Source organism: Aethalodelphis obliquidens, unplaced genomic scaffold (assembly GCF_003676395.1).
Source record: "Aethalodelphis obliquidens isolate GAN/ISIS:26980383/991018 unplaced genomic scaffold, ASM367639v1 scaffold130, whole genome shotgun sequence".
Classification (NCBI taxonomy): Eukaryota; Metazoa; Chordata; class Mammalia; order Artiodactyla; family Delphinidae; genus Aethalodelphis; species Aethalodelphis obliquidens.
Window position 1 is genome coordinate 726033 of NW_020838074.1, and position 24310 is coordinate 750342.

The window sequence follows — 24310 nt, forward strand, 5'->3', positions numbered from 1 at the left end:
GGATTACGCTTCAGAAATCCAGAGCATTTGTTGTCTGAGCCAGAGAATTGGCTTTTCCAGTTCCTTCCTTCTCTCTCCTCCGCTCCTGGTTGCAGCTCTCCCACCCTGCTCACCCTGACTCTGTGTCTTTATCCACACCATGTTTTCGGTTCAAGAAAATGCTCTTTCCCACATGCCTTGGTCCAGGCCACCAAATTCATCAGCTGTGCTTGTTCAGGGACCTTCAGAAACCCTCCTAGAGACCCCTTTATCCACTTCTTGGCAGAAAAATCACATATGTGTAAATATTGTCATCGTCTCGTGACTCAGTTTCTTCAAACCAGGGTCCTGACAGAATCACCCCACCTCTCTTCCCACTGAATTGTATCCCCACACCCAGATTGCACACGAAGAGCAGACCCTACTGGGCCCTGAGCATTCGGGGTATGCCATTGCCAGGTGCTCTACCATGAGAAGGCGAGAGGTGATGAGGGTCCCCCTCTTCTCATAGAGGGCATCTCTGTAAAGCTGTTTACCTCAGCCCTGCCGGGGTTGCTGGATGAGGCCCTGTTATGAGTCAGTCAGCAAACATTTGACATTTGCCAGGTATGAAGCATGCTCCCGGGTGCCCTGAGAAATAAAAAGGGAACGGAAGGTCAGGGAAGGAAGCTGACACCCACCCACAGATGTGGAAACACAGACCATGACAGCCATTTCACTGACTTAGAAAGGGCATGTGTAGGGCTTCCTATTTCTCACGGTATTTGGATGCGAGGAAGGGAAGAGGGAAGATTGCAGGGGGTTTACTGTGACACTGTTCTTAGCTAGTGGGTCAGTATATCAGTTTTTGGTTTCGTTTTTTAAAAGACAAGATAAGAAAAACGTACCTGCCTCAACACAGCAGTAATACGTTAGCTGTCAAAGGAGTTCCGACAGGGATGGAGCAGGGGGCAGGGTCTGGGGCCCAACTCTTTCCTACCTTTTGCTCGTGGTGTGGGGCTCTGAGTCGTACACGAGTGACACATCATGGCCCTCACTCAGGACAGAGAGAGAGCCAGCGAGCAGCTTCTTTCGGCTTCTCCTCTGAATTGCAAGCCTGGGTGCCCATTTTGCCCGGGGCAGGGCTTCTTTGTCTTGAATTGAACCTGGAAGGTGTCTCTGGTCCTGGCCATCCACCAGTGACTCGCATTTGCATTCACGTGCCTCCCTTCTCTCTGTCCTGTCTTCTCGCTGTCTCCTCTGCCTCCTCCTCCCCTGCAGGTTCACTTGCTGAAGGACCAGCTGGCTGCTGAGGCTGCGGCGCGACTGGAGGCCCAGGCTCGCGTGCACCAGCTCCTGCTGCAGAACAAGGACATGCTTCAGCACATCTCTCTGCTGGTGAAGCAGGTGCAGGAGCTGGAGCTGAAGCTGTCGGGACAGAACGCCAGTAAGCCGGGGCCCTGCCCAGCCTCACCTCCGTGGGGAAGCTCTGGAACCACATGTTCTCTTCCCTAAAGCTTTTTGGTGGTGCTTTATTGGACCCCTGACCTGACCTGGTATCCCAGCAGAAAACAAAGGCAGCTCTGTTTGTCCCATTTGTACATTTCATGGAGTTACAAAAGGGCAGGGCCAGAGAGGGGCTTGGCTGCCTTCTAGCCCAGTGCCCAGACTTGACCTTGAAAGGCCCCGGGAGTCACGACCACATGTTCACCCAGCCTCTCCTCGATGGGGGCCCGGGCTCTTTACACGTAAGCTAGGGCTGCCCGTTTCTTTCTCAGAGGGCTTTTCCCATTGAAACACGCTGAGCACCTATGGTGAATCGTGGTCTCTGTGAGCTCTGCAGGAGACATCGAACTGTTTAGTAGTTTACTCTCCCCGCACTATTTGACAACTCGGCAGCGTAGAAAAGGCTGGCAGCAGTCCGTCTATTTAACGGATAAGGCAGAGGAGTAAACTGTGGCCAGCTAGCTCTGCTGATGAGTGGCAGAGGTTGCCTGGCTCCCAGCCTGCCTCTACTCCCAGCCACCCCCAGGCTGCACTGAGAAGTACTAGAAGACAGCGTGTCTCCACGCCTTCCTCCTGAGCTTGTCCCTGGGTTGTCTGCTGCTCTAAGTGTGCGCTGGCTGTGGACCAATATCTGTTGATCGTATACATAATCTCATTTAATCCCTATAGTGGTAGGTGGTGCTGTGCCCATTTTACAGATGAGGAAACGGACTCAGAGAGGTTAAGTAACCAGCCCACAGTTTCAGGCCTAGCAAAGTGTGGAGCCCAGATTCAGACCCAGGTCTAATGCTTTCCCTGTTATACCAGTAGTTCTCCCAAACGATCCCGTGAGCTTTTTAAAAGATGGATACTCCCAGATCCAACCCACAGAGGTTCTGCATTGGTAGATCTGGGGCAGGGCTGATAACTCTGTGTTTCTAAAGTGGCCCAAAGTTACGGATTGGGAACCACTGTACTTCACCGCTCTGAAAGCCCCTCTGGATTTTTATTTTTGTTTATCAAGGCCCTGTCGTATTCTAATTAATGCCAATTTACAAGGTTGCACCAAGTGTTACTACATGCTTTTAAGGTAGCTCTTCAGTTTGTACCTTCTTCCTACCACACACCCCATTCAAGGCGTCCACGGGCCTCACCAGCTGATCATGGGCTTATCGTTGCCCTGCCCTTACCACCTCCCCTGAGCTCGTCCCCTTCAGCCTGGCGTGTCTGTGCTGTGTGGGGTGGAAGGAAGAGCTGAAGAGCCCCTGTGAGGGTTCGCTCAACTGGCCAGGGACCTGGGTGGGCCAACGGTGGCTTCCAGACCAAGCACCTTGCTAATGTCGCCCCCTCCCCCTCTTCTCCCCCCACTCCAGTGGGCTCCCAGGATAGCTTGCTGGAGATCACCTTCCGCTCTGGAGCTCTTCCCGTGCTCTGTGACCCCACGACCCCGAAGCCAGAGGACCTGCACTCGCCGCCCCTGGGCGCGGGCTTGGCCGACTTCGCCCACCCAGTGGGCAGCCCCTTAGGTAGGCGCGACTGCTTGGTGAAGCTGGAGTGCTTCCGCTTTCTCCCGCCCGAGGACACCCCGCCCCCTGCTCAGGGTGAGCCGCTGCTGGGCAGCCTGGAGCTCATCAAGTTCCGAGAGTCAGGCATCGCCTCCGAGTACGAATCCAACACGGACGAGAGCGAGGAACGCGACTCGTGGTCCCAGGAGGAGCTGCCCCGCCTGCGGAACGTCCTGCAGAGGCAGGAGCTGGGCGACAGCCTGGACGATGAGATCGCCGTGTAGGTGCTGTGGTGCTAGCAGGCGGAGGCCGTGGCCGAGGTGTGGAGGGGCCAAGTCTGGCTGCTGCCCGGGTAGGGGCTGCCGGCGAATGCACACTGCTGAGGATACCCGGGGGCCCCGAAGCGTTTACAGTTTCAGAAAAGGGTTAGGGTTTTGCTTTGGAGGGTCAAGTGGGGAAGACATTGGATTCCCAGAAGTGAATCAGGTCCTGCCTCCTGCTTGCGACTACTGGGTGGGTGGGGGTTGGGCAAGGGGCCTCTCGGAGCCCATGGCTTTGGGAGAGGGTCCCTCTTGAGGACCACCAGGCTGCTGAAGGACGTGCTCCCTGCCCGCTGCATCATCAGGCTCCCCTGCTCTGTCGTGTGATGCCCCCCCCCCCCCCCCCCCCCCCCCACTTCTGTGGTCCCGACTATGAAGGGAAGCCATCGGTACCTTCTCAGGTACTTTGTGTTTGGATATCAGGATGCTACCAGTTGCCTGACTCTCCCCAACCTTCGTGGGAGGAATTCCTTCTCTAGGCCCTTGCAAAGATTGTAGAGGTCGAACGCTCTAGGCTGAAAGACAGGGTAGTCCTTTCAGTGTGAACGTGGAATTGGGATGTGTCACATTGCGGGGATAAGCTTTCAGATGAATTGGATCCAATCACTTTCTCTAGGTGGGCTTCAGGTGTTGCTCCTGAGGGAGACTGGGAGTTGACTGTCATTCAGGCCCTTGCCGTGAAAGCCCGTGGGGAGGACAACGTCTTGCCTGCCCCAGATCACTTAGGTCTGATTCCTCAGTGTGGATGCCCTGCCCACCGCCTGCCTGCAAGTCCAGCTCATCCACGTGGAGGCTGGAAAGCTGCCCTCTCTCCCCTGTGTCCTGCCTCAGGGGCTGTGCCAGCTGAAGCCTTTGTAGCACTCTTGCCTCTATAAAAGCCTCAGAGACCCGGAGCCCCCAGCCTTACCTCTCAACCTGTCCCTTCCACTGCGCAGTAGTGATCAAAAAAGAAAAAAAAAAAAAAGCAAACAGAGACTGGTAGCTGAGACCACTCAAGTCCACTCTTCAGAATCACTGCCACTTAAGTCAGAAACGATAGTCACTTCGCCCTTGACGTGTCTCCCTGTGGATGCATGCCTCGAGCACACCTGTAAAAAGTGCCAGGTGCAATTCTCTTTTACCATCTAGGCCTAGAGATTACCACCTGGCACAGTGAGCTGATTGGGGCAGGGAAGGCTAGCTTACTTGTCCTTGGTTCCAATAAGGCCCTAAGTGGCTGTTAACAGATTTAAAGGTGCCTGAAGAGAGAGCTGAGACATGCTAGTGCCAAGTGTTGGGGAAATAAGACTTTATCTTGGACAGCAAACCACAGACCCAGACTGCAATATTATTTGGGGATCAATTGGTAAGGATGTGGTTGCAAAGTTGAGTTCTTCAAGCCTAACTTGGCTTTATAAAATATAGAAGTGAAAGTGCAGATCTTTTCTTATAGCTACAGTTGTATTTCTTCTAGACCAGAAAGTCCAAATTAAGGAAATAAATGTAGCTTTGTGTTAGCCTTCCTTGGTGCACGAGGGTGTCAGTGGAATGGGACGGGTGCGTGTGTGTGTGCATGTGTGTACACGTGTGCTGGCATTGACACACACGTGTGAGGGAAGGTGTATACGTATGCATAGGCTTGTGAGAAGTGACCAGAGAGAAGAGAATGGGAATCTCCAGGGTGTTTGAATCAACAGTAGATTTGTGTTCTTTTCCTAATGTGCATTTGGTTGGAGAGAGGTGGTCCTGTTTTTGTTATACTTTCTGATTAATCATTGGACGTAGGTCCAGATACACAGGGAAGGAAGAACCATGAAATCGAAGGAGAAAGGTTAGGAGTCCGGTTTGCCTGAGCCTCTCTAGCTAGCTTACAAAATCCTACCCAGGCTTCCTTGAGTGTGGGACCTCTTAGCTCCTTAGAATTTGGGGTGTTCAGGGGAGTGGAAGGTCTGGCTTCTCCAGGCCCACTGCCTGCAAGCAGGGGCTGAGGACAAAGCCAGAGGCCAGTGGATTAGGTGTGTGGAATGTGGTAGGAGGAGGCTTCTTTGGGATGGGGAGAAGAGTGGGTGGGGGGCATAGTTTCTAAAAGGGTCTTGAAAACCTTGTCAAGGGAAGGAAGAAAGGAGACGGTGGAGAGGTTGAAGAATTGGAGAGACTAGTTCTATGTACCGCTGACTTGGGACCCATTTAAGACCCTTGCCCTCGGGGTGCCCCGCAGTGGTTTCCACCCACCTCGGCCCCATTCTTTCCCCAGTTCAGGCCCTCCCTGGAGCGCTGGTTTGTGTGTTGGCATCCCACACCAGCGCGCACTAGGTGTGTTGGAGGTGAAGGAGACAAAGGACAGATCTAGGGGCCTTGAAGGGTCACCAGCCACTGGGAAGGAAAGGGAATGTTGCAGACCTGATCTCCGAGCAATGTCACCCTGTCCTCCTCTCTCCTTGCTTCTTGCTCTGCTAACTCAACTCCTGCCCCCCTCTTTTTCATCCTTCTACTCTGCCCCGTATGGAGGACAAGTGGACACCAGGGGCGCCTCCCTTACTGTACCTGCCCCAGCCTTTCCTTGGTGCCAGCAGACTCTTGGGTACATGAGGCTCCCACAGTTGCGGAGCCAGGAAAGAACTTCTCTGCACAGGATGGACTGTATATTGGGACTGAAAATCATATTCCTGCTTATACCAATGCTGTCTATAAAGCCTCTTCATAGCCTCACTTCTCTCAACTCTCATTTAGGGGTTGTATTCCTTTTATTTTCTCTCTGCCTGACTGCTTCCTCCCACTCTGCCCCCTCCCCCTGCGCCCTCTACTTCCTAAAACTGTGTGGCATTAACTCTGTTGGATCAACTCTCTGGGAAAAGATTCTGTTCATGTTAAGTGCACTTACTCCCTGGATGTTGTCACTAGTCTAGTGGCTTTTGCTAAATAAACCTTTCTTGTTTCTAAAAGCTTTTCCATTGTCTTTTCTTGCCTTTTCTATTCCACCTGCTCCTTCCCCCACCCGCCTCCCAACTTCCCGAGCCCGGTGGCATCAGCTCTGTGACACACCATTCCCGAGGGTGTGTGGTGTTTAGAAAGAACTCGTGTGTTCCTTCAAGCAGCGGGGGAAGGTGGTGCCTTCAGGGGCAGTTGATTCAGACCAGCCTTGCAGGATCAGGCTGTACCAACGGTTCTTATCCAAGGGCGAGTTCGCTCCGCCAAGAGCTGGATGTTCGGTGACGTCTGGAGACGTTTTTGGTTGTCACAACTCGGAAGGAGGCTATTGACACATAGTGGTTGGAAGCCAGGGATGTTGCTAAATATTCTACAGTGAACAGAACAGCCTCGCCACAAAGAATTATCCAGCCCAAAATGTCAGTAATGCCTAGGCTATACCCGTTTTTTTTTTTTGGACTCTCCCAAACCCCAGGTCTTTTCAAACTCCAGACATCACTGGACTATACTGGCGGCAGCAGCAAGTTTTGAGTGCTTGAAAAAGTACATCATAGATATTTTCAGATATAACTAAGATCATCAAGATTATAAAATTTCACTGACTCCCCGACTAAATGTCTGAAATATGTAGTTGGTAGGTTTCTGGATGGGCCCATTCCAGGAATGTCCATACTGGAGGCAAACAGACTTCTTCCCACACCTGCCTAGAAGGGTTATGGTGTCACTGACACACAGCTCAGCAGAGGAGGCCTGACTTGTTGAGGTGTGGGCTTTCCTGCAGGCAGAGAGGATGTTAGAGAAATACGGAGCTGCAGGATCTCGCAGAACCCACATCGTGAAAACCAGGCTCCCCTGACTGGAACGCATAGCCACTGTGAAGGCAGAGGTTTTGTTAGACCTGATACTTCGGTAGGCCAGGCCTGAAGGAAAGTTGGAGGGTCAGATCAACCAGGCTCACATATCCTCTGCCCTTTTCTGGCTGAGTGAACTGAACTGAGCCTTATTTTCTTATCTGTAAAATGGGAATGCAACACACCACATAAGGCTATAATGAAGAGTAGATGCGATGGTATTTTAGAAGCACCCAACAGAATGCCTGGCAGTGGCCCAGGGCACAATACAGTTTACCCCCTCATTAACTGGGGCGGGGGGGGGGCCGTGTTTGTTCTGCTCGGTGCAGTTGTGCTCTGCGTGCATTTTCTGCTGAGCGGAAACTATTCAGAGCTCTGTACTGAGAAAGCTACTGGGGTCATAATGACCCTACGTTAAATGTGAAAGGTGGAAAGTACCCTGTCCTTAGGGAGAAGACGCTAAATTCTCGCACCTGCCAGGCCATGATTAGCATGTGCTGTGGCCCTTGGGCTCAGTCCCTGGCCTTTGGGTGGATTTCTCTCTCTCTCTCTCCTTTTTTTTTTTTTTTTTTTTTTTTAAGCTGTGCTCTGTGCCCATGATGTGGGTGCCCTGGAGGAGGGAGTGAGGGCTGGGCAGAGGGAGAGAGACCAGATGAGGAGTGATTCCACGCCTGGTCCTGCCACAGACCATGCTGAGACTGCGACCGGTCTCCTCAAGTCCATTCCGTGTCCCCCTCCTTGTACTCCCTCAGGAGCCCTGTCGAGGGGACACACGTGCATAGTAGCGTCTGTAAGGAGAAGCCTCCGGGGGCTCCGGTGCCCTTTCCATTTAGGAAAGCAGGAGCTCAGAGTGAGGACTAAAGACTTGCCAGAGTCACTCATCTGCTCCCTCCGGGAACCGGGCCCTGGAAGCAATGGAATGATGTCAGGGCTGCCTGAAGACCACCCTGCCCCTCAGTGAGTGGGTGGGACCCTGCATGTCCTGGCTCCCAGGCCAGCTGGAGCCTGCAAATCAAGTAGACTCTGGGACTCTGACTTAGTGGGTAGAGGGTGAGGGAAAGAGTGGGGAACTGGGTGCAGGACTGGGAGTGCTCTCACAGCAAGGGACTGGTGTGTGATGGGGGTGTGAGCCAGCCTGTCTCTCACAAAAGAACCACCAATGATATATTTTTTTTTTTTTTTGCGGTACGCGGGCCTCTCACTGTCGTGGCTTCTCCCGTTGCGGAGCACAGGCTCCGGACGCGCAGGCTCAGCGGCCATGGCTCACGGGCCCAGCCGCTCCACGGCATGTGGGATCTTCCCGGACCGGGGCACGAACCCGCGTCCCCTGCATCGGCAGGCGGACTCTCAACCACTGTGCCACCAGGGAAGCCCCCACCAATGATATTTTAGCAGAACAGTGATAAGCAGAAGCAGCTCGGCCAAACTATAAAGTGGGGCTTCGGAAGACTTAAGTATGTGACCCCTGGAAGGGTAAGGGGAGATCCTCCACCCTAACCCATTGGCCAAGCAGTGGGGAAGCAGACACAAGGGGAGGGTTGGTGCCAGGGTCCCAGAAAGGAAATGCCCCCTTGCAGTGAAAGGGCCCACTGAGTCATTAGGGAGATGAAATGACAGGTAAATAAGGCCTAAAAATAAGACCATCAAACATAAGCTCTTTTTTCTGTAACCACATAATGGGCAAAACCGATGTCCTTGCTGCACCCTTGATGCTCATCCGTTTTTCTGGGTCAGAGTTGGCTATGAGGTTTGCTCAGAAATGGAGTAAGGGTCAGGGCTGTCTGCTGGGACATTTCTTGGTACTAGGAAGCAGTGTTTTCACATGTTTACCCGGCTTTTTAGACATGACTCAACAGAGCCATGTAAAGATACCCCCCGGGCCAGAAGTGATCTGTTTTGCTTCAGCCAGAGATGTCCCTTCCAAATGAAGGATCGTGGTACACGTGGTGGGAATGGGCCCCAGCCCTATTTGCCTCTTTTCTGCCTTATGCGTGGGGCATGTTGTCCTCCCTGTTCCACCCCTCAGAAGATCTAACACCTAAGAAGCTTTCAAACTGTGCAGAGATTCTGCTGGTGGAACCGACAGAAAAGGGCATTCAAGCCTTCTCCCTCAGTGTGAGTTCTCCCACGGTGCAGGGCAAGGACCCATCACAGAAGGACCAGCAGGAAGGCCAGGGTCTTAGAACAGTGGTTCTCATACTTGAGCTGCATCAGAATCACCTAGAGGTCAATTAGAACACAGATTGAGGGACCCACCCCCCAGAGTTTCTGATTCTGTAGGTCTGAGAATTTCATTTCTAACCAATTCCCCAGGGATGCTCACACTGCTGGTCTGAGCACCTCACTTTGAAAACCACCATTTTAGAAGATAGTCTCAAACTTTGGGTATTGTCTTTCAAAAAACAAAACAAAACAAAAAAAGAGGCAGGGAGATGGGCCTGGTGTTGCTAGGCACCCGGTAGCAGAAGGGGAATGGGATGGGGACCAGGGACTGAGAAGGACAGGTGGCACAGGGTGACCTCAGACTTGACAGAAGGCTGTCACTAACTTTGGTTTATTGGTCTCTCTGTAGAGACATAAATAGGCATCATCTCCTGTTTACCTAAAGCGTTGTCCGCTAACGAGACAGCTGCCGCCACCCAGCAGGCCTACTTGAAGGCCTGGCAGCTGCCTGAGGAAAGCCTGTCTCCCGGCCGGCCCTTCTGCTCCTTGCCCCAGAGGGTTTTGAGCTTGCGATAGTACACCTTGCAGCTGAAACCCTCCTTGTAGCCCCCCTTGATGTGGCTCTTGAGGGAGTGCAGCGTCGGGTACATACGGCAGCAGGCCGCACACTTGTAGCCGTTCTGCTGGGCCGGGTACCACTTGGAGGCCATTAGGATGTCCTGGGATGTGATGTAGTCTGTGGAATCCAGGCCGTGTCTGGATTTCTTGGTGGCCTCTTGGGGGCAGGTGTTCTCTGGGGAGGAGGAGGATGAGCAGATGCTCTCAGCCGTGTCCTCTGGGAGGCAGCTGTCCCCCCTGCCCTCGTCCCGCTGCACCTCTGGGAAGCTGTAGGTCTCCAGGTGGCTCTCTCTGTCCTTGCATACAAAGTAGCTGTAAGGGGAGAACCAGGGCCGGTAGATGGTGCAATTCCTCCTCAGCTTCTCTCTGTTTGGGGGGTCCCCCGAGATGCAGCCTGCAAAGGAAAGGGCTGGGTCTGAGCCTCGAGCCGGGCAGGGAGCAGTGAGACCTGGGGTGGCTGGAGGCCGGGTGGAGAAGCAGAAGGGCAAGAAAGCAGGTAGTCAGGCAGGACCTCAGGTTACCTCTGCCCCTCCTTGAGTGCAGTTCTGAGAGCAGACAGAGGATGGGGTGGGGAGAGCAGGCTAAGGCCTTCCTTCCTGCTGTCCAGAGAAAAGCAGTTTGATCTCTAGGTAGAGACTCCCCTTGCAATGACTAAGCCTTGGCATTTGTCAGGTGCATCCCTCCCTGCAGGCACCTTTCCTCTGCCTCCTCTGAGGATAGACACAGGTGGCTCAGCAGGCAGCCAGACCTCTGGCCTCCTAGAGCCCCTCTTTCTACCACCACTGGTTGTGGCCGTTTCTCCAGCCTCACTGTCTGCCTGCAACAGCCCAGTCAGGCAGAAAGTGCTGTTCTCCTTCAGCCTGAGAGACAGGAGAGGAGAAGCAGAGGACTTCACAGACCTGCAGGTCTCTGCTAAAGGAAGCACCGGACAGGAGACTGCAGTGGGGACAGGCAGCACGCGGCGATCCCACACACAGGCACCCTGCCCTTAGGGGAGCAGCCCCTGTTCCCCCAGCTTCTCACATGTGCCCACCTGAGTCAGAGAAGGCCTCACCTGCTGAGAGCACCGTGTTGTGCACCCCATGCCGGAGAGCGCCGCTTTGGTACTGGGGTGGCAGGGCCTGAGCTGGGCTGGACGCCTCAGTAGGAGACACAGTCTTTGCAATGCCTGGGTTACAGAGGAAACACTCTGGTGAGCTGAGCAAGGTTGGGCGTCCTCTTGTTGGGACCCCTCCCCCCGAGACATACCTAGAGGTTCAACCTTGGTGCTTTAAGGCACTGCAAAACTGAAGCAAAACAATGACCTTTGTGGCATCCACATAGGCAGAGCTATTCTGGATGACCTCCTGGGGAATTCCAAATGGGGTGCTGGTGTCATTGAGACCCTGGAAAGGTCCTCTCCAAAGAAGAATATAAGATGTGGACCAGATGACAGCTTTCTGCCTGGCCCTCCCCGCTCTTGACCCTCCTGCAGCTGAGAGAGAGAGGGAGACAGAGAGAGAGAGGGAGAGGGGGAGGGGAGGGGAGGGGGGAGGGGGGAGAGAGAGAGAGAGAGTGTGTGTGTGTGTGTGTGTGTGTGTGTGTGTGTGTGTGTGTGTTTTCACTCTGCATTGCAGCCTTTGGGTCCCTGGAGGGCCCAGAGGAGGGAGTCTGGTCGAGGACCGCGTAGCTATGTTACAAGATCCCTTTGAGGACGAGAAGCCCATTTCTCCAATTAAAACGCCTCCCACCCACAGCCACAGAGTGTTCAGGTGGACCCCAGCTGCCTGATGGTTGCTAATACTTGGATTAAGAAGCTGGCTTGCCTCAAATCACAGAGCAGTGGCTGTGCTCAGTTTGGGAAACGGATACAAATGTCCCGTGTATAGGCAAACGGATGCTTAGGAGAACCACTTCACAGAACAGCATTTCTCAGACTTTCATGTGCATAGGAATCACCTGGAGATCTTGTTAAAAATGCAGATTCTGATTCAGCGGGTCTGAGGTAGGGCCTGAGATTCTGCCTTTTTCTGACAAGCTCCCAGGTGATGGTGACGTTGCAGGTCCATGGACCATGCTTTGAATAGCAAGTCCTCAGCACATTCAACTTTATTCCAGGATAGGCTCATCAGTTCCCCCCTGCCTTAGGTTCCTTCTGATGGATTGATAAGTCTAGATCTTCTCCAGGTTGTCAAAACAGGGCTGAAACTAGTACATACTCCTTACTTAGACAAACTGTCACTTTGAGGGTTCATGCAGATTCAGAGGGGGAAAAAAGCCTGATAACAAATGTTTCCCCCATCCTTCCCTTGCAAGAAATGAATCAACAGCAGGAACTACTTACCATGTAGGCAACATTTTGAAAAATTATTTTCTCCCCACGTGTAATTTGACTTTCTCACTAAATCGTGGTCCTGTAACATGATCTGGTAGAGTACTCAATTACAAGCTTCAGAAAACCACATTTTTGTGGCCCTAGTGGCACGAGAGTTTACCTGGCAAGCTGGTGGCACGTGAGGGCGTGATATCAGGAAAAGTGCTCAGAGCAGAGGAAGAGATTCGAGGTCCAGAAATGCTGAGGAGTGAGAAGTTCTCCATATTCTGACTACTGAAGTGTATGGAGGTCACACACGCCTGCTTCCAGGAGGCTGGTTGGGTTGTCCAGGCAATAAACATTCTGAGCTCAGCTGACATCACAAAAAGGCCACATGATTCTACTCGCCAGGGAGGTTATCCCTCTCGAAAGATGGATGGGGTCTGTAGCAAGCAAGATAAAAAAATTTTAAAGATGTTTTTCACTTGTCATTCTTCCGTGGCCTGTCTTGATTGGGGATACCCAGAGAGCGGGAGGAATGTAGTAGAGACCTGATAGCGATGTTGTCTATGCGCCCCCTCTGTTCTCTAGTGTCCCTTTTCCATGTCGTTGCTGTCACCACCCCCAGCTCTGGGATCCTCTGTCCTCTCTTAAAGACCTCTTTGCTTTTTTCATCTGCCTAACCTCTGTCACCAGATGTTTTCGTTGTTTTACGTTAGTTTCTGTTTTTTTGGTTTGGGGTATATTTTTTTACATTTCTCTTTGGAAATAATTTCAAACTTATAAAAAGCTGCAAAAATAAAATTTGAACAGGGAACATCCACGTAACCTGCATCTAGATTTTCCTATTGTTAACATGTTACTCCATTTGTCTTATCAATTCCCTCCCTCCCTCTCTGCCTTTATGTGTGTATACATTTTTTTGCTGAGATATTTGAAGGTAAATTACAAACATAATGTCCCTTTGTGCCTAAATACTTCAATATGTATGTCCTAAGAATAGGGACCAAATACTGTTTTAAATGGTGCTGTCTGTTTTTAGCAAATGACTAAAACATAAATGGGTGACTTAGCACCATTTTGCTCATTATAAGCAATTTGGTAGTAAGGCTACGTACTCAGAGTGGCGAGGTAGCCTCTTCTCTTTGCTTCCCTTCTGTCATGTAACAACGTGGCCAGCCTGCTAGCTAGAGGGTTGAAAGATGAGCTTGAAGGTGCCCCATTCTAGATCATCGTGACTAGATGCATACAGGGCTTTAGATCTAAAGATGGGTATGTTTGTGCTGGGTGGGAAAGGTCTGGCCCAGCCCACAGTCAGCAGTGGGCTCTCCTCGCAGTGTGTGGAGCAAGTGTGAGTTAGCATGTGCATGTGAGATTCCAGAGTTGTCTTCCCGCCCGTGTTTATTCACAGTACTTAAACATTTGCAGGACAGTGCGGAGAATGAGATCTCATGGACCTCCTTCATAGCCTGGCTTGGAACGTTAGAACATGTTAGGGTGTAACTTGACGCCATGTACCTTGGCAACTTTGAGGGTATTGGCAGTCTCACTTGGCCGTCATGGTGTAGAGAAGGATCGTGGGTCTGGGAGTCAGTCTATGTGAGTTCTAACCCCTGCTCTGCCGTTACCTCCCTGTGCGGTATTAGGCAGACCTCTCTGCCACCTGCCTTTCCCATTTTGTTAATGTAGACGGTTGGAGTGGATGAATGAACGTCTTTCCGGTCTATCTAGGGATTCACATGTTGGAAACGAGACAGCAAAAAAACGAGTGACGTACACGGGATCCAGAAGACTTAGAATTTCATGTTGCCTTGGCCCATTGCATTCCTCCCACTGCCAGCTAGGAACTTCAGATATACTTAATGTAAAGGGGCCTCAGAACATTGGGGGAAATACAGGAGGCTGCACCAGCACCTGTTTGTAGAATTTTTAAAATACGGCTCTGTTTTGGTTTATTAAAAAGCATATGGGAACCTGGTCATCCAGGTCTGTTACACTCCTCATAGCAGGACCCCTGTCTTGCATGCTATATCCTCTTGGTGGGCTGTTGCTGGTGACCCAGACAGGAGGTGACACTCCCATAGTGGTCGGTCACTACATAAAATGTGTCTCTCTCTCTCGTTTGTTTCCCGCCTGCTTTCCGAGCCCCTTTCTCGGACAGGTAAGATACTGTCTTTCTTTTGGATGACTTTGGCCCCAGATGCTCCCCTCTGCTTGGCTATGTGCATGCTGGGGGGTGCTGTTAGGAGGGCCACCTGGTTGGGATCCAGTCACCTTTCTTTCTGCCATCACCATTATTTTCTGAACCACCAAGCCTCCCGTCCTGACAGAGTGTGGGGTCATTAGTGCCTCCAGCAGGAAAGGGGCTCGCTGCACATCCCTCAGATGTAAAGATGAAGGGAGCCCCAGCCAGAGTCCTGCTTTGGAGAGAAGGGCAGTTTTTCCCGGCCTGACCTCAAGAGCCCCCGTGGACCGCTCCCGGAGGAGGGGGTTTTGAGTGTCTTTTGTAAATGGAAGAAGGCTTGGGGAATAGCTTTTCTACGATGTTAGCCCATAATGCAGTCAGTTTTAAGTATTCGTATCAAAAGTCAATTCAATGAATTTATTAAATGCCTACTGTTGTGCAAGGCCCTATGCTGAGCATTATAGACAAAAAATGTCACTTAAGATGCTTCTTCCCATCAAGGGACTTATTTTATTATTAAAGACAAGATGTATTTACCAGAAGACTTAAGAGAATTATGAAGAGAGTATATGATGAGCTATCTTTAAATTACTTAAGAATTCAGTGTATACGTCCTGGAGGGTAGAGAAACAAGAAGTACAGGAAATTAAAATGGTGCTTAATCCAAAAGTTATTTATGTTTCTTAGAATGTGTTTCTTCAATAATTATAATCAAAGGGGCTCACAATTTACAAGTCACTCTGCCAGGTGTTTTTGGTACTTACACTTTTAGAAGTGAATGTGTCTGCTCTGAACACTCACATTAAACCAGTAAGGAAACAGCCACAGAACTGTATGAGCCCGAAAGTGGTGGGGATTGGCCCTCTTCCCTGGCATATATCTCTTGAACATTTGCTCTAGTTTCATGGTGGCCCCAATACTTTCTGGTTTGGGGGGAAGTCATTAAACGCTTTAGTTTCCAAAGGCTTCTCTGCTAGTTTGCAGAGTTCACGATTAAAGAAAAATTAGAAGGATATGGGACATGATAGGTAAATTATGCAAAAGTGGATGACATGGCAAGATTTATACTCTCAGGAGAAGACTCAAGAGTTGATACACCTGTTGTGGGATGGGCCGGGATCTCCTCCTAGTGTGCTGGGTCTACGTCTGGAACCCAGCCAGCCTGAACCAGTCAGCTCTGTGCCCCGTGTCCCAGGGATGCTCTAGTCGAGTTCCCAGCATGTCCCCTGCAGTGGTCCTTTTCTTGCACGTGGGTTAGGGGCAGTTACAGAGGTGAAGACTGTGGGGTTCATCACGGGGGGAGATCTCCACTCCTCCCACAGCTTCCTCCGGCTGCCCGAAGACCCTTAGCATATGGCTTCTTGAGGTAGTTGGCTCAGAAAGGATATCTCTGCGTAAAACCACAATAAAGAGAAATGCCCCCCAGTGCCCAGGACTCAGCAGTGCAGGGCAGAGAATTGCTTTATGCAAAAGTTCAACAGAAGAAAACGTATACCCTAACCTCAGTTACTCTTAGGAAGGCTCGGCAGGAGTAGGCACTTAGCAGAGGTATTGACAAGGAGCAGAGCCTATGCCCAAATCGCTCTCCTCCTCTGAGACCGACAGAATATCTGGAGTAGCTGGTAAGGACAGCAACCTCAAGCCTGCTTCCAAGGCCCCAGAGTGGGTCTGGCTGCACTGAGGCCTGAGCTGGATTTCCTGGTGGGGAGAGGCTGCCTCTGTGCAAGTGTGTGGACAGCGTGGCTTAGAGCCCTGAGCTCCAGCCATTCCAACTACAGACCTCGGAGCTACTGTGGTCTCCGTCTCCACGATTCTCTATCCGCAAATGGGTTTGGCATTTCGGGATATTTATTGAGCACCTACTGTGTGCCACACCCAGGCTAGCTGTTAAAGACACAAAGATGAGTGAGACATGGCTTCTGCCCTGCAAGTGTTTACAACCCAGTGGGTCTCCTCCCAGCCCTTTGAGTTAATCTTTCCAGCCGAACAGAGATCCCTGAGAGGCAGACTGTGCACGAGGCATATTTAGGCATTTATTCCATTGCAAGGCAGGAGAAGTAGTGGCGAGAGCCCTGAGCTTTAGGTGAGAAAACCTGGGTTCTAGTTCCCACTGTGCCAGTAATTGGGCTGTGACCTCGGGCCCAGCAGTTCATTACTCTGAGCCCCGTCTTCTTCCTCTGTAAAGAGAAATCTTACCATGCCCCACCTTACTAGCTTGTGAGGATTAAGTGAGCTGGCGTTTGTCAGCTTCCTCCTGCTTCCTTGGCACCAAGTGCTTTGTCCACTTGGCGTGAACTGGTTCTGAACCACCACTTAGCATCTCTCTGCATGCAGCTGTCCCATTCTCCCAAGTTCCACCCCCAAGACAAGTGAGCATTTTTCATGGAGAAAACATGCTACACATGTGACTTTGTAGCAGGGAGCTTCCAACTCCCAGCCTCATACTTGCCATCCCTCCACCAGCTTCTACCCCAGCGCCTGAGTCAGAGAGCTCCACATGTGCTCATGGCAGTGTAAAAATGTCACATCTCATTGCTTCATCCTTGTTTGTCTTTACTTCAAAGGGCCTGGTGACCCCAAGGTAAGGGGTTAAGCCATGAGTCAAGAAGGCATGTTTAAAGGGATACGTTCGCTTTTTTTGTGGCTAGAGTTTATCACTGATTAACCTGGGTGAGGCAGAACTAGAATTTCTGGTCCCACATCCCATCAGAACAACTGGATCGGAAGGTTCAAGAGTGTCTTTGCTGCCTCCCTCTTGACTATTTCCAAAACCTCATGAAGTTACAGGTTGTGGGTGTGGTATAAGAAGATCAAAAGTGATGGGGTCGGGGCCCCCCTCCCCTCCCCTCACCGGCTCTCTGTCTTTCCCTCTTTGTTTGTAGTCGACCACAGCATGTTTGAGAACTTGAACACGGCCCTCACTCCAAAGCTCCAGCCAAGCCGCTCCTTCCCCCACGTGTCCAGGCCCGCGGCCCCCAGCTCTGCTGTCCTGGGGTCTGTGGAGCCCGGAGGGCCTGGACTCTGGGTGGGCAGCAGCCAGCACCTCAAGAACCTGGGCAAAGCCATGGGGGCCAAAGTTAACGACTTCCTGCGGAGAAAAGAGCCCTCGAGCCTGGGCAGCGTGGGCACGATGGAGGTCAACAAGACTGCAGGGGCCCAGCTGGCCGGGGGGGGCTGACGTGGATGACGGAAGGTGAGTGCATCTCTCCCTCCCGCCCTGACATCCTTACGGGTCTGGACCCACTGGAAGAGGCCTGCGACAAACTGTAGGGTCTAGAGGGGAGAATGGCCTTGGGGTAGGGACGGAGGTTGTCACATAAAGAACAGCTGAAAGATCGGGCCATGTTTCCGGGAGCCGGCTTCAACGCTCCCACCATGGCTGACGTTTACGGCGTGCCCATCACGTCCTAGCGCCGTGCTCTGCTTCCGCTGCGTTATTTTACCGAACCCTGAAACAGCCTTCTGAGATGAAGTATATTATTTCCATTTTGCAGGTAAAGCAGGTTCAGAGAGGTAACGTGAGGAGCTTAAGGTTACAAAGTTAGTAATTGGCACAGCTGGATTCAAACCCAGGTATTGCCAGAAGCTCCCCGGGGGGATTCTGACACCTAGCCACGCCTGAGAAGTGCTGCCCTGACTGCTGGTAGTGGAGAAGCCGGCGTCTGGCGGAACCCACCGGTCAGGGGGGAGGGGAGCCTGCTTTGGCAGCCCTCCCGCGTCCAGCCTCGTTTTAGACACCTACACTCCCCAAGTGGTGATGCGCTTTTCAGGGCTATCGTGTAGGTTCTGACGGGACGCGGTTCACCAGTGGTCCCAGTGCTAACACTTCGTGCTGTTGTGAACACCGAGTGAGGAGGTGACAGGCCCAAAGCCATTTGTGCTCAAACTGCCGAGACTCGCACGCTAAACCGAGAACGAGAGCCCGGAGCAAAAAGCACTTCCCGGGGGGGGTGAGTGGAAGGTGCAGCATGGTGTCTCTCCAGCCTTATGTCAGCTCATGTCACCAACCTTATAGGTCATCCCTGCAGGAAGCATTCCCTCGGCTGGATCCCCCGCCTCCTACCACCAGGAAGCGAACCCCTCGGGCCCTGAAGACCACCCAGGACATGCTGATTTCATCGCAGCCGGTCCTAAGCAGTCTGGAGTATGGGACAGAGCTGTCACCTGGGCAGCCCCAGGACTCCCCTCCCACTGCCCAGCCCAGCCCAGCAGATGCTTCACAGCCAGAGGCCATCATGGAAATGGTGGACAGGGGTGAGGCTCTGCCCAATGGAGAGGTTTTCCTGTCGGTACCTGACCTAATCCACAAGGACAACCAGGACGAACCGAAGCTAAAGGTGACTGAGTGCCGAAGGGCCTCCTCCCCTGGCCTCATCGAGAGAAACGGCCTCAAACTCAGCCTGAGCCCCATCAGCCTGGCTGACCCTCTGGAGGACAGCAGCCCGCCTCCTCGGGCACGGACCTCCAGCCTTGACATGGAGGGCCCTCACCCAGACCTGCTGTCCTTTGAGTAGAGCTGCTTCTGCTCCTGCTGAGACCCCCTCCCCTCTGCTCGCTTCTTCACCGCACACCCTGGCCCTTGCCCCGGCTCCACCCTGCTGTGTGTCCTGCTTGCACAAGGCTCAGCAGAGCCAGTCTTCCACACGGGCTGCTGCAGGGCCACAAGTCCATGTGTAGTCCTAGTTCAAGAGTCCGTCCGTGGAATGGCTCCTTGGCGTGCTGGCTGCAGCCCTTGGATACCAGGGCGCCTCTGCTCCGAGTTGCCCTGGCTTCCCACTGACCTGCAAGGCCAGCAGCCCAGGATGAAGGGTATTCTCTCTGCCTGGCTCCCACATGCTTCCTGCTCTTCTCCATCCCATGCCCTCCTGGTTCCTTCCTTCTCCTCCCTGGGGGCCAGAGGCCTCCTGCCTCCGGAGGAATCAGGCTGGATGAGGGATGACAGGTTTGGCTCGATGATGGGCCCAGGCCCAGAAAGCCGCATACCCCGAGCACAGCCCAGCCACAGCTCCTCCTGACCCCAAGACAGCACAGGCCCTTGGGTTGTTACCTCGCCTCTGCCCGTGTGGATGCAAGCCGGGGGCAGTGCTTACCGGACCTGAGACCTCGGGAGGCCTTGTCGACACCCCGGGTTCACAGGGTGTGTCTCGTCTAGCCTGAGGCAGGGCACGGAGCCAGCCACCGAGGGCGCCTGCCCGGCATGGGAGTGTGGAGAGGCACTGGGCAAGGTGATGCAGCCAGCTACTCTCGGGCTCCTTGCACAGAAGAAGAGACCCGGGCTTCCCTTGCTGTGCGTGAAGACAGGGCTAGGCAGGCCCTGGCAGAAGCAGCAGAGCAAGTTCTGATTTTGTTTGGTGGGGAGGGCCCAGGAACCTGGCGTCCAGGGAGCTGGTCCCGAGAGAACCCAGAGCAGTAGTGGGGAAGGCAGTGAACACGGGATGGAGAAAGAGTAGTCGTAAGGGCTCAGAGCAGCTTTTCAGGGTTTCCACAGCGTGATGTGATGTAGTTCTAGGGTCTAGGCATGGTAAGTGCAGGAAGCAAGGTGAGAAGTGTGAGAGGTTGGAATGTGGTAGGAACCGTGGAGCAGGCCACGCTTACGTAGGAGGCGCTCCGCTCTCGTACAGAAGGTGCTGTCTACCTGCCTGCCTCTGGGGTCTCTGTGAAGGACTGACAGTTCACACAGCCCCACTGGTTCTGCCCTGCTGGGTTAACCCACATCTGTGTTCCTGTCTCCCACCAGGGGTCCTGTCATGCTGTTTTCCTGTGGCCAAGAGACCCTGTCAGGGGGTGATCCCAACCCCGGGGGCCTTTGCAGCAAGAAGAGAACATGCCTTTTTTTGAGCAAGGTGGCTGGGTCCCCGGGAGAAGGCTGGGAGTGGCACATCTGGCCAGAGTGGGCTGTTCGGTTCTCCTTCTGTGACTCCTGCCGCCTCCCCTTTTCTATTCTTTGTTCGGCTTCCCACTCTGGGTGCCCCAGAGCTCACTGCCCACTTCATCTCATCACCCAGTTCCTGCTCCCCAGGAACCACCCCTGCCTTATAAAATGTCCAAGCTAACTCCTGTAGACCTGGGAGCCTCGGGGGACCACCGGGATGCAGGTGCCCTTCCCGCCTCCTTGCTTCTGCAGCCGGGGGCCTTGCCGTAGCTCTCCCGCCACCTTTTCTCCTACCCTGCGTTCTCAGAGTGAAGCTTTGTCTCATCTTCCTCAGGAGGGTCCAGGCACGCCGGGCACCTTGCAGGCCGTGGTGAAGTGAGGAAGGCTGTTACTGAATTGAGTCGATCCCGACTTACTCCAGGAATATCACAAAGATGTTGATCTCTGACCCTGATGCTCAGAAGTTCTCAGGACTAGCATTTGGGGGCCCGTGAGTTTTCCCACAATGGCTTGGGGTTCTGCACAAAACACAGAGGTGGGGGCAGAGAACTAAACCCACGTGCTGGCAGCTAGCCCACTCTCATCTGTGCTTCCATCCCAGAAGCTCGGTTTGCTTCTCTGATGGGAAACTTACCAGGTTCCTGCACTCTGGGGCTACTCCTCTCCCAGAGACCAGGGTGGCTCTGGCCGGGTGTTATTGTAGCCATAGGTGCAGAGGTGGCAGGCCCGGGCTGGCTTAAGCACCCTGCTCTCTGCTCCACACCCAGCCGCTGCTGAGGTCCTGGCCCTCAGACCCAGGGTTAGCCCAGGAATCCTATCAGGCTGTCCCAGGACCGTGGCCAGGGTGGTCCCAGCGTTCCTTGGACTCGTGTCTAGTACCAAACAAGGAGCTGTGGGACCCTGCTTCAATGTCTGGGTGGCCTCTCTGTGATCTCCATCTCAGCCATCCTTCTACAGGAGGGGTGAGGCTGCTACCGGGTGGAGGAGCTCTCTGAGGCTAAAATCAGGTCCTAGATGTGACAGAGAGTGCCTGGTGCCAGGGCTAAGTGTAGCCCAGAGGCCAGTAGGAACAGCGACTTCTATCCTGCTGAGGGCCCCGGCTCAGACCAGCTCTCTATGCAAAGCCCCACTTGACTTCCCGTGTGCATGTCAACAGCCTGACCTGCCCATGACTGCGGCATGGCAGTCACCCCCCTGACACACCCCTCATGGTGAAGCCAACTTCTCTGGAAGCTTGGCCCAGTCTGCTCAAGGACAGGGTACTGAGGAGAAATGAAGGGCCTGTCTTCTGTGTCCACAGAAGGAAGCTGGGGCCACAGAGTTTTTTTCTCTCCCTGTTACCCACTGTCCTGTGTTCCCATATTCAGCAATAGTTTTACCCTGATAGATGCAAGGTGAGCTTCCAGAACTTGGCAGGAAGGTGGCCTATTCCCCTGCATGGAGAGAAATGTATCTGTGTTAACGAATGTGGGTGATATGAAGACATTCATGTAGTCCATCAACTTTTAAAGAACAGAGGTTGGCCCCCGTTTGGGGAAAGAAGAATATTACAGAGCTATTCCAAGTGTTTTCTAGAGGTTTTATATTTATATTTTTAGTAATCTTCTGGTAGAAGGAAACTACACAATAAAATGATTTGGTTTGGTTTTGCTGGTTTGGTTTTTTGCTCCTGACTGATGCAGGGTGGTTGGTTTTTCTGAAGGCTGCCTTATTGAGCGGAGAGCATTGGCCTTTTGCTTTGTGAGCCTGGAAGAGTGAGACGTGAGGATGATGGGCACTGATGACAGATCTCCAGCATGAGACCTTGGGAGGAAATGATCTCTCGGGATGTGCTCTCACACGTTCCTCTAACTGGCTGGCTGCTGTGGAAGTGTCCCTCTTCCAACCAGACCTACGTCTGGTTCAGGGCATCAATGTCACGTGCAAAGGTGCAACCTTCCCCCTCAGAAGGAAGCAGGGAGGAAATGCGAGTGACCACCAGAGCGTCCACCTGGGGTCCATAGCCCTCTCCCATCAAGGAGGGGACAGAGCTAGGTGTGCACACAGGCACTCTTCAGAGAGGGATCAGAGCTGCCATCAGATTCGGAGTCATTAGCAATGTTGGGAAAAAACTCGAAGCTGCTGATGTAGGCACTAACCCCAGACTGGGGCAACCCAGATGCTCCTTACTGAGACAGCATGGCTTGGGGCAGCGGTGGCCGGAAGCCCCTTTAACCCCCTTGCTGCCCCTGGTTGGTGTCAGACCAGGAGACCCAGAGGACCCCCAGCTGAGAGTTGGCCAGACCTTTGACCTCCTCAAAAGGGACAAAGTAAAGAAGAGACAGGAAGGGGAAGGAAAAGAAGCCACACACATTTCTAAAGGGGGAAGGATGGGCCCTTTCTGCCCAGCCCTATCATTCGCCCCCACGATGTGCCAGGGGTCCCTCCCTGGGGACATCAGAAACGTCTCAGGCATGAGGCTGTCTCCAGCCTTTTCTGCATTGAATTCCACTCCTGCACTTCCTTTGTCAGAGGACGAGCACGAAGACCACGGGCACTCACACTGCTCGCTCGCTCTGGAGTGGGGAGCAGCGTGTTGTTCTGGGAAAGCAGGAGTAACACAAAACCCAATCCAGCATATCCCATGCCTGGGAAAAGGCATTGAAAGTACTTACAATAGCAACTTCTTCCTTTAAGCTAAGTCCAGTGACTATTCTTTGGGTGACCTCTCCCGTTGGATGGCTTCAGGATCAACTTCTGCAGTCATTCAGGTGTGAAATGTGCCTTTCGTATGCTTTTCTTTCCCACTATTATGCAAAGGAGTTATTTTTGGCTGAGATCAAATATGAAAAACTATAATGTAAAAATTAAAAACTTCTGAGGAAATTTTTAAGTGTGAAGAAGGATGTGAATATGTCACATTTTTTAATGCTGTGCTCTGAGCCTTTGGTCTAGAAGCTGGGATACAAAGATGCATGTATTCAGACAACATATCCAAGCCTGTCTGTGAGCTGAGCGCTGTCTGGGGCACAGTGGTAACACTGGTGAAGAGACACCTGGTTCTGTCTCTCACTATGCCCACGATGGGTGAGGACACCACGGAACCTGCCTTCCTGTTATGCTAACAGGCTATGTTAGCGTAGCCTGTTATGCAATGAAGTACCAAATTGGGGGGGGGGGCGAGTAATTTCAACTGAGTGTTTTTCAAACTCTGAGCTTAATCTGCCTATAGTGGTTGCTGAAGGAAACGAACAAATCAGAGGTCATCAGGAAGCCCACTTCATTCCTAAGGTCTGTGCCTGTGCTGGTGAGGAACCCCAGCTGGGATTCAGAATGTATGGAATTAGCTAGTCTGGGGCTGCACCTCAGATACTACTCCAAGCTCAGAGAATTCCTTCCTGGTCAGTTTGCTCTCGGACATCTTCCGAATCCCTTTGAAGTCTGTGAATCCTGGGAGTATTCTAGAACCGTCTGTGCTTCAACTGCCTGTCCCCTCTCTACCCACATCTCCACCACCGCAGGGCTCCCCAGATCAGCCTGCCAGCCGCTGGTTACGCCTCCTTGCCTTTGAGACTTTGGCCTTCGGGGTCCCCTGGGCTTCACTCAGCATTGCCCCTGCCAGCCAACCGCTGGGTTTGAGGTGCCCGATCTGGAGCCCCCACTGTGTCTCCCCTCTGAGTGGGAACTAAGTAATTAAGTAATTAACTAAGTAATTAAGTCCACACAAAGAAATGCAGCTCTCCTAGATGAAGCCCCACCTAACCCCGAACAGCTTGCAGACAACATTCAGTGTCTTTCCTCTCTCCCAAGGAAATCCACTCTGGAAACCTTCATTTCAGTTGTCCAGAGAACGCATCTTCAAGGACTTTGCCCCTCCAGGGTGCCCTCCTCCCTGCCGCTGTTTGCACTGGGTCGCACGATGAAAGCCCGGAGTCCCCTCCATGACTTACCACTAATGAGAAAATTCCTCCACGTTCGTATCTAGGGCCCGACCCGTGGAAACACAAATCCTCTTTGTGTCCAGCTTATCTCCAGCTGCTGCCATGATAAATAGTCCAGCTCGAGGGAGCCCAGGGAAGCTCTACCCCACGGAACGAATCACTTGGTTACTGACCATACAGGGAAGCCAGCTTGAGGAAATATTTAAGGACAAACTCAGACACCAGGCTACTTT

At 52.7% G+C, this 24310-nt stretch overlaps 2 protein-coding genes across 2 annotated transcripts; one reads left to right on the top strand and one right to left on the bottom strand.

Annotated features, from left to right (window-relative positions):
* Window positions 1-763: 763 nt before the first annotated feature.
* Window positions 764-21804, top strand: CUNH1orf226 (chromosome unknown C1orf226 homolog). The gene is given in 6 exon segments (XM_027099200.1): window positions 764-810; window positions 1240-1405; window positions 2817-2969; window positions 17168-17451; window positions 17453-17478; window positions 18301-21804. Coding segments are annotated over 5 exon segments (1035 nt in total). The 5' UTR covers window positions 764-810; window positions 1240-1332; the 3' UTR covers window positions 18800-21804.
* On the bottom strand, window positions 9552-12885 carry SPATA46 (spermatogenesis associated 46). Its single transcript, XM_027099202.1, has 3 exons — window positions 12282-12885; window positions 10862-10975; window positions 9552-10201 (listed from the first exon to the last, which is right to left on the bottom strand). The coding sequence occupies exons 1-3, from the start codon at window positions 12478-12480 to the stop codon at window positions 9675-9677; spliced, it is 840 nt and encodes a 279-aa protein (XP_026955003.1). The 5' UTR covers window positions 12481-12885; the 3' UTR covers window positions 9552-9674.
* Window positions 21805-24310: the final 2506 nt, after the last annotated feature.

Coding starts and splice junctions, on each gene's coding strand:
- SPATA46 (XM_027099202.1), bottom strand. CDS start 12,480: ATGTCAGCTGAGCTCAGAATGTTTATTGCCTGGACAACCCAACCAGCC. Junction 10,976..12,281: donor ACGTGCCACCAGCTTGCCAG/GTAAACTCTCGT, acceptor TCTGTAACCCAG/GCATTGCAAAGACTGTGTCT. Junction 10,202..10,861: donor CAACACGGTGCTCTCAGCAG/GTGAGGCCTTCT, acceptor TTTCCTTTGCAG/GCTGCATCTCGGGGGACCCC.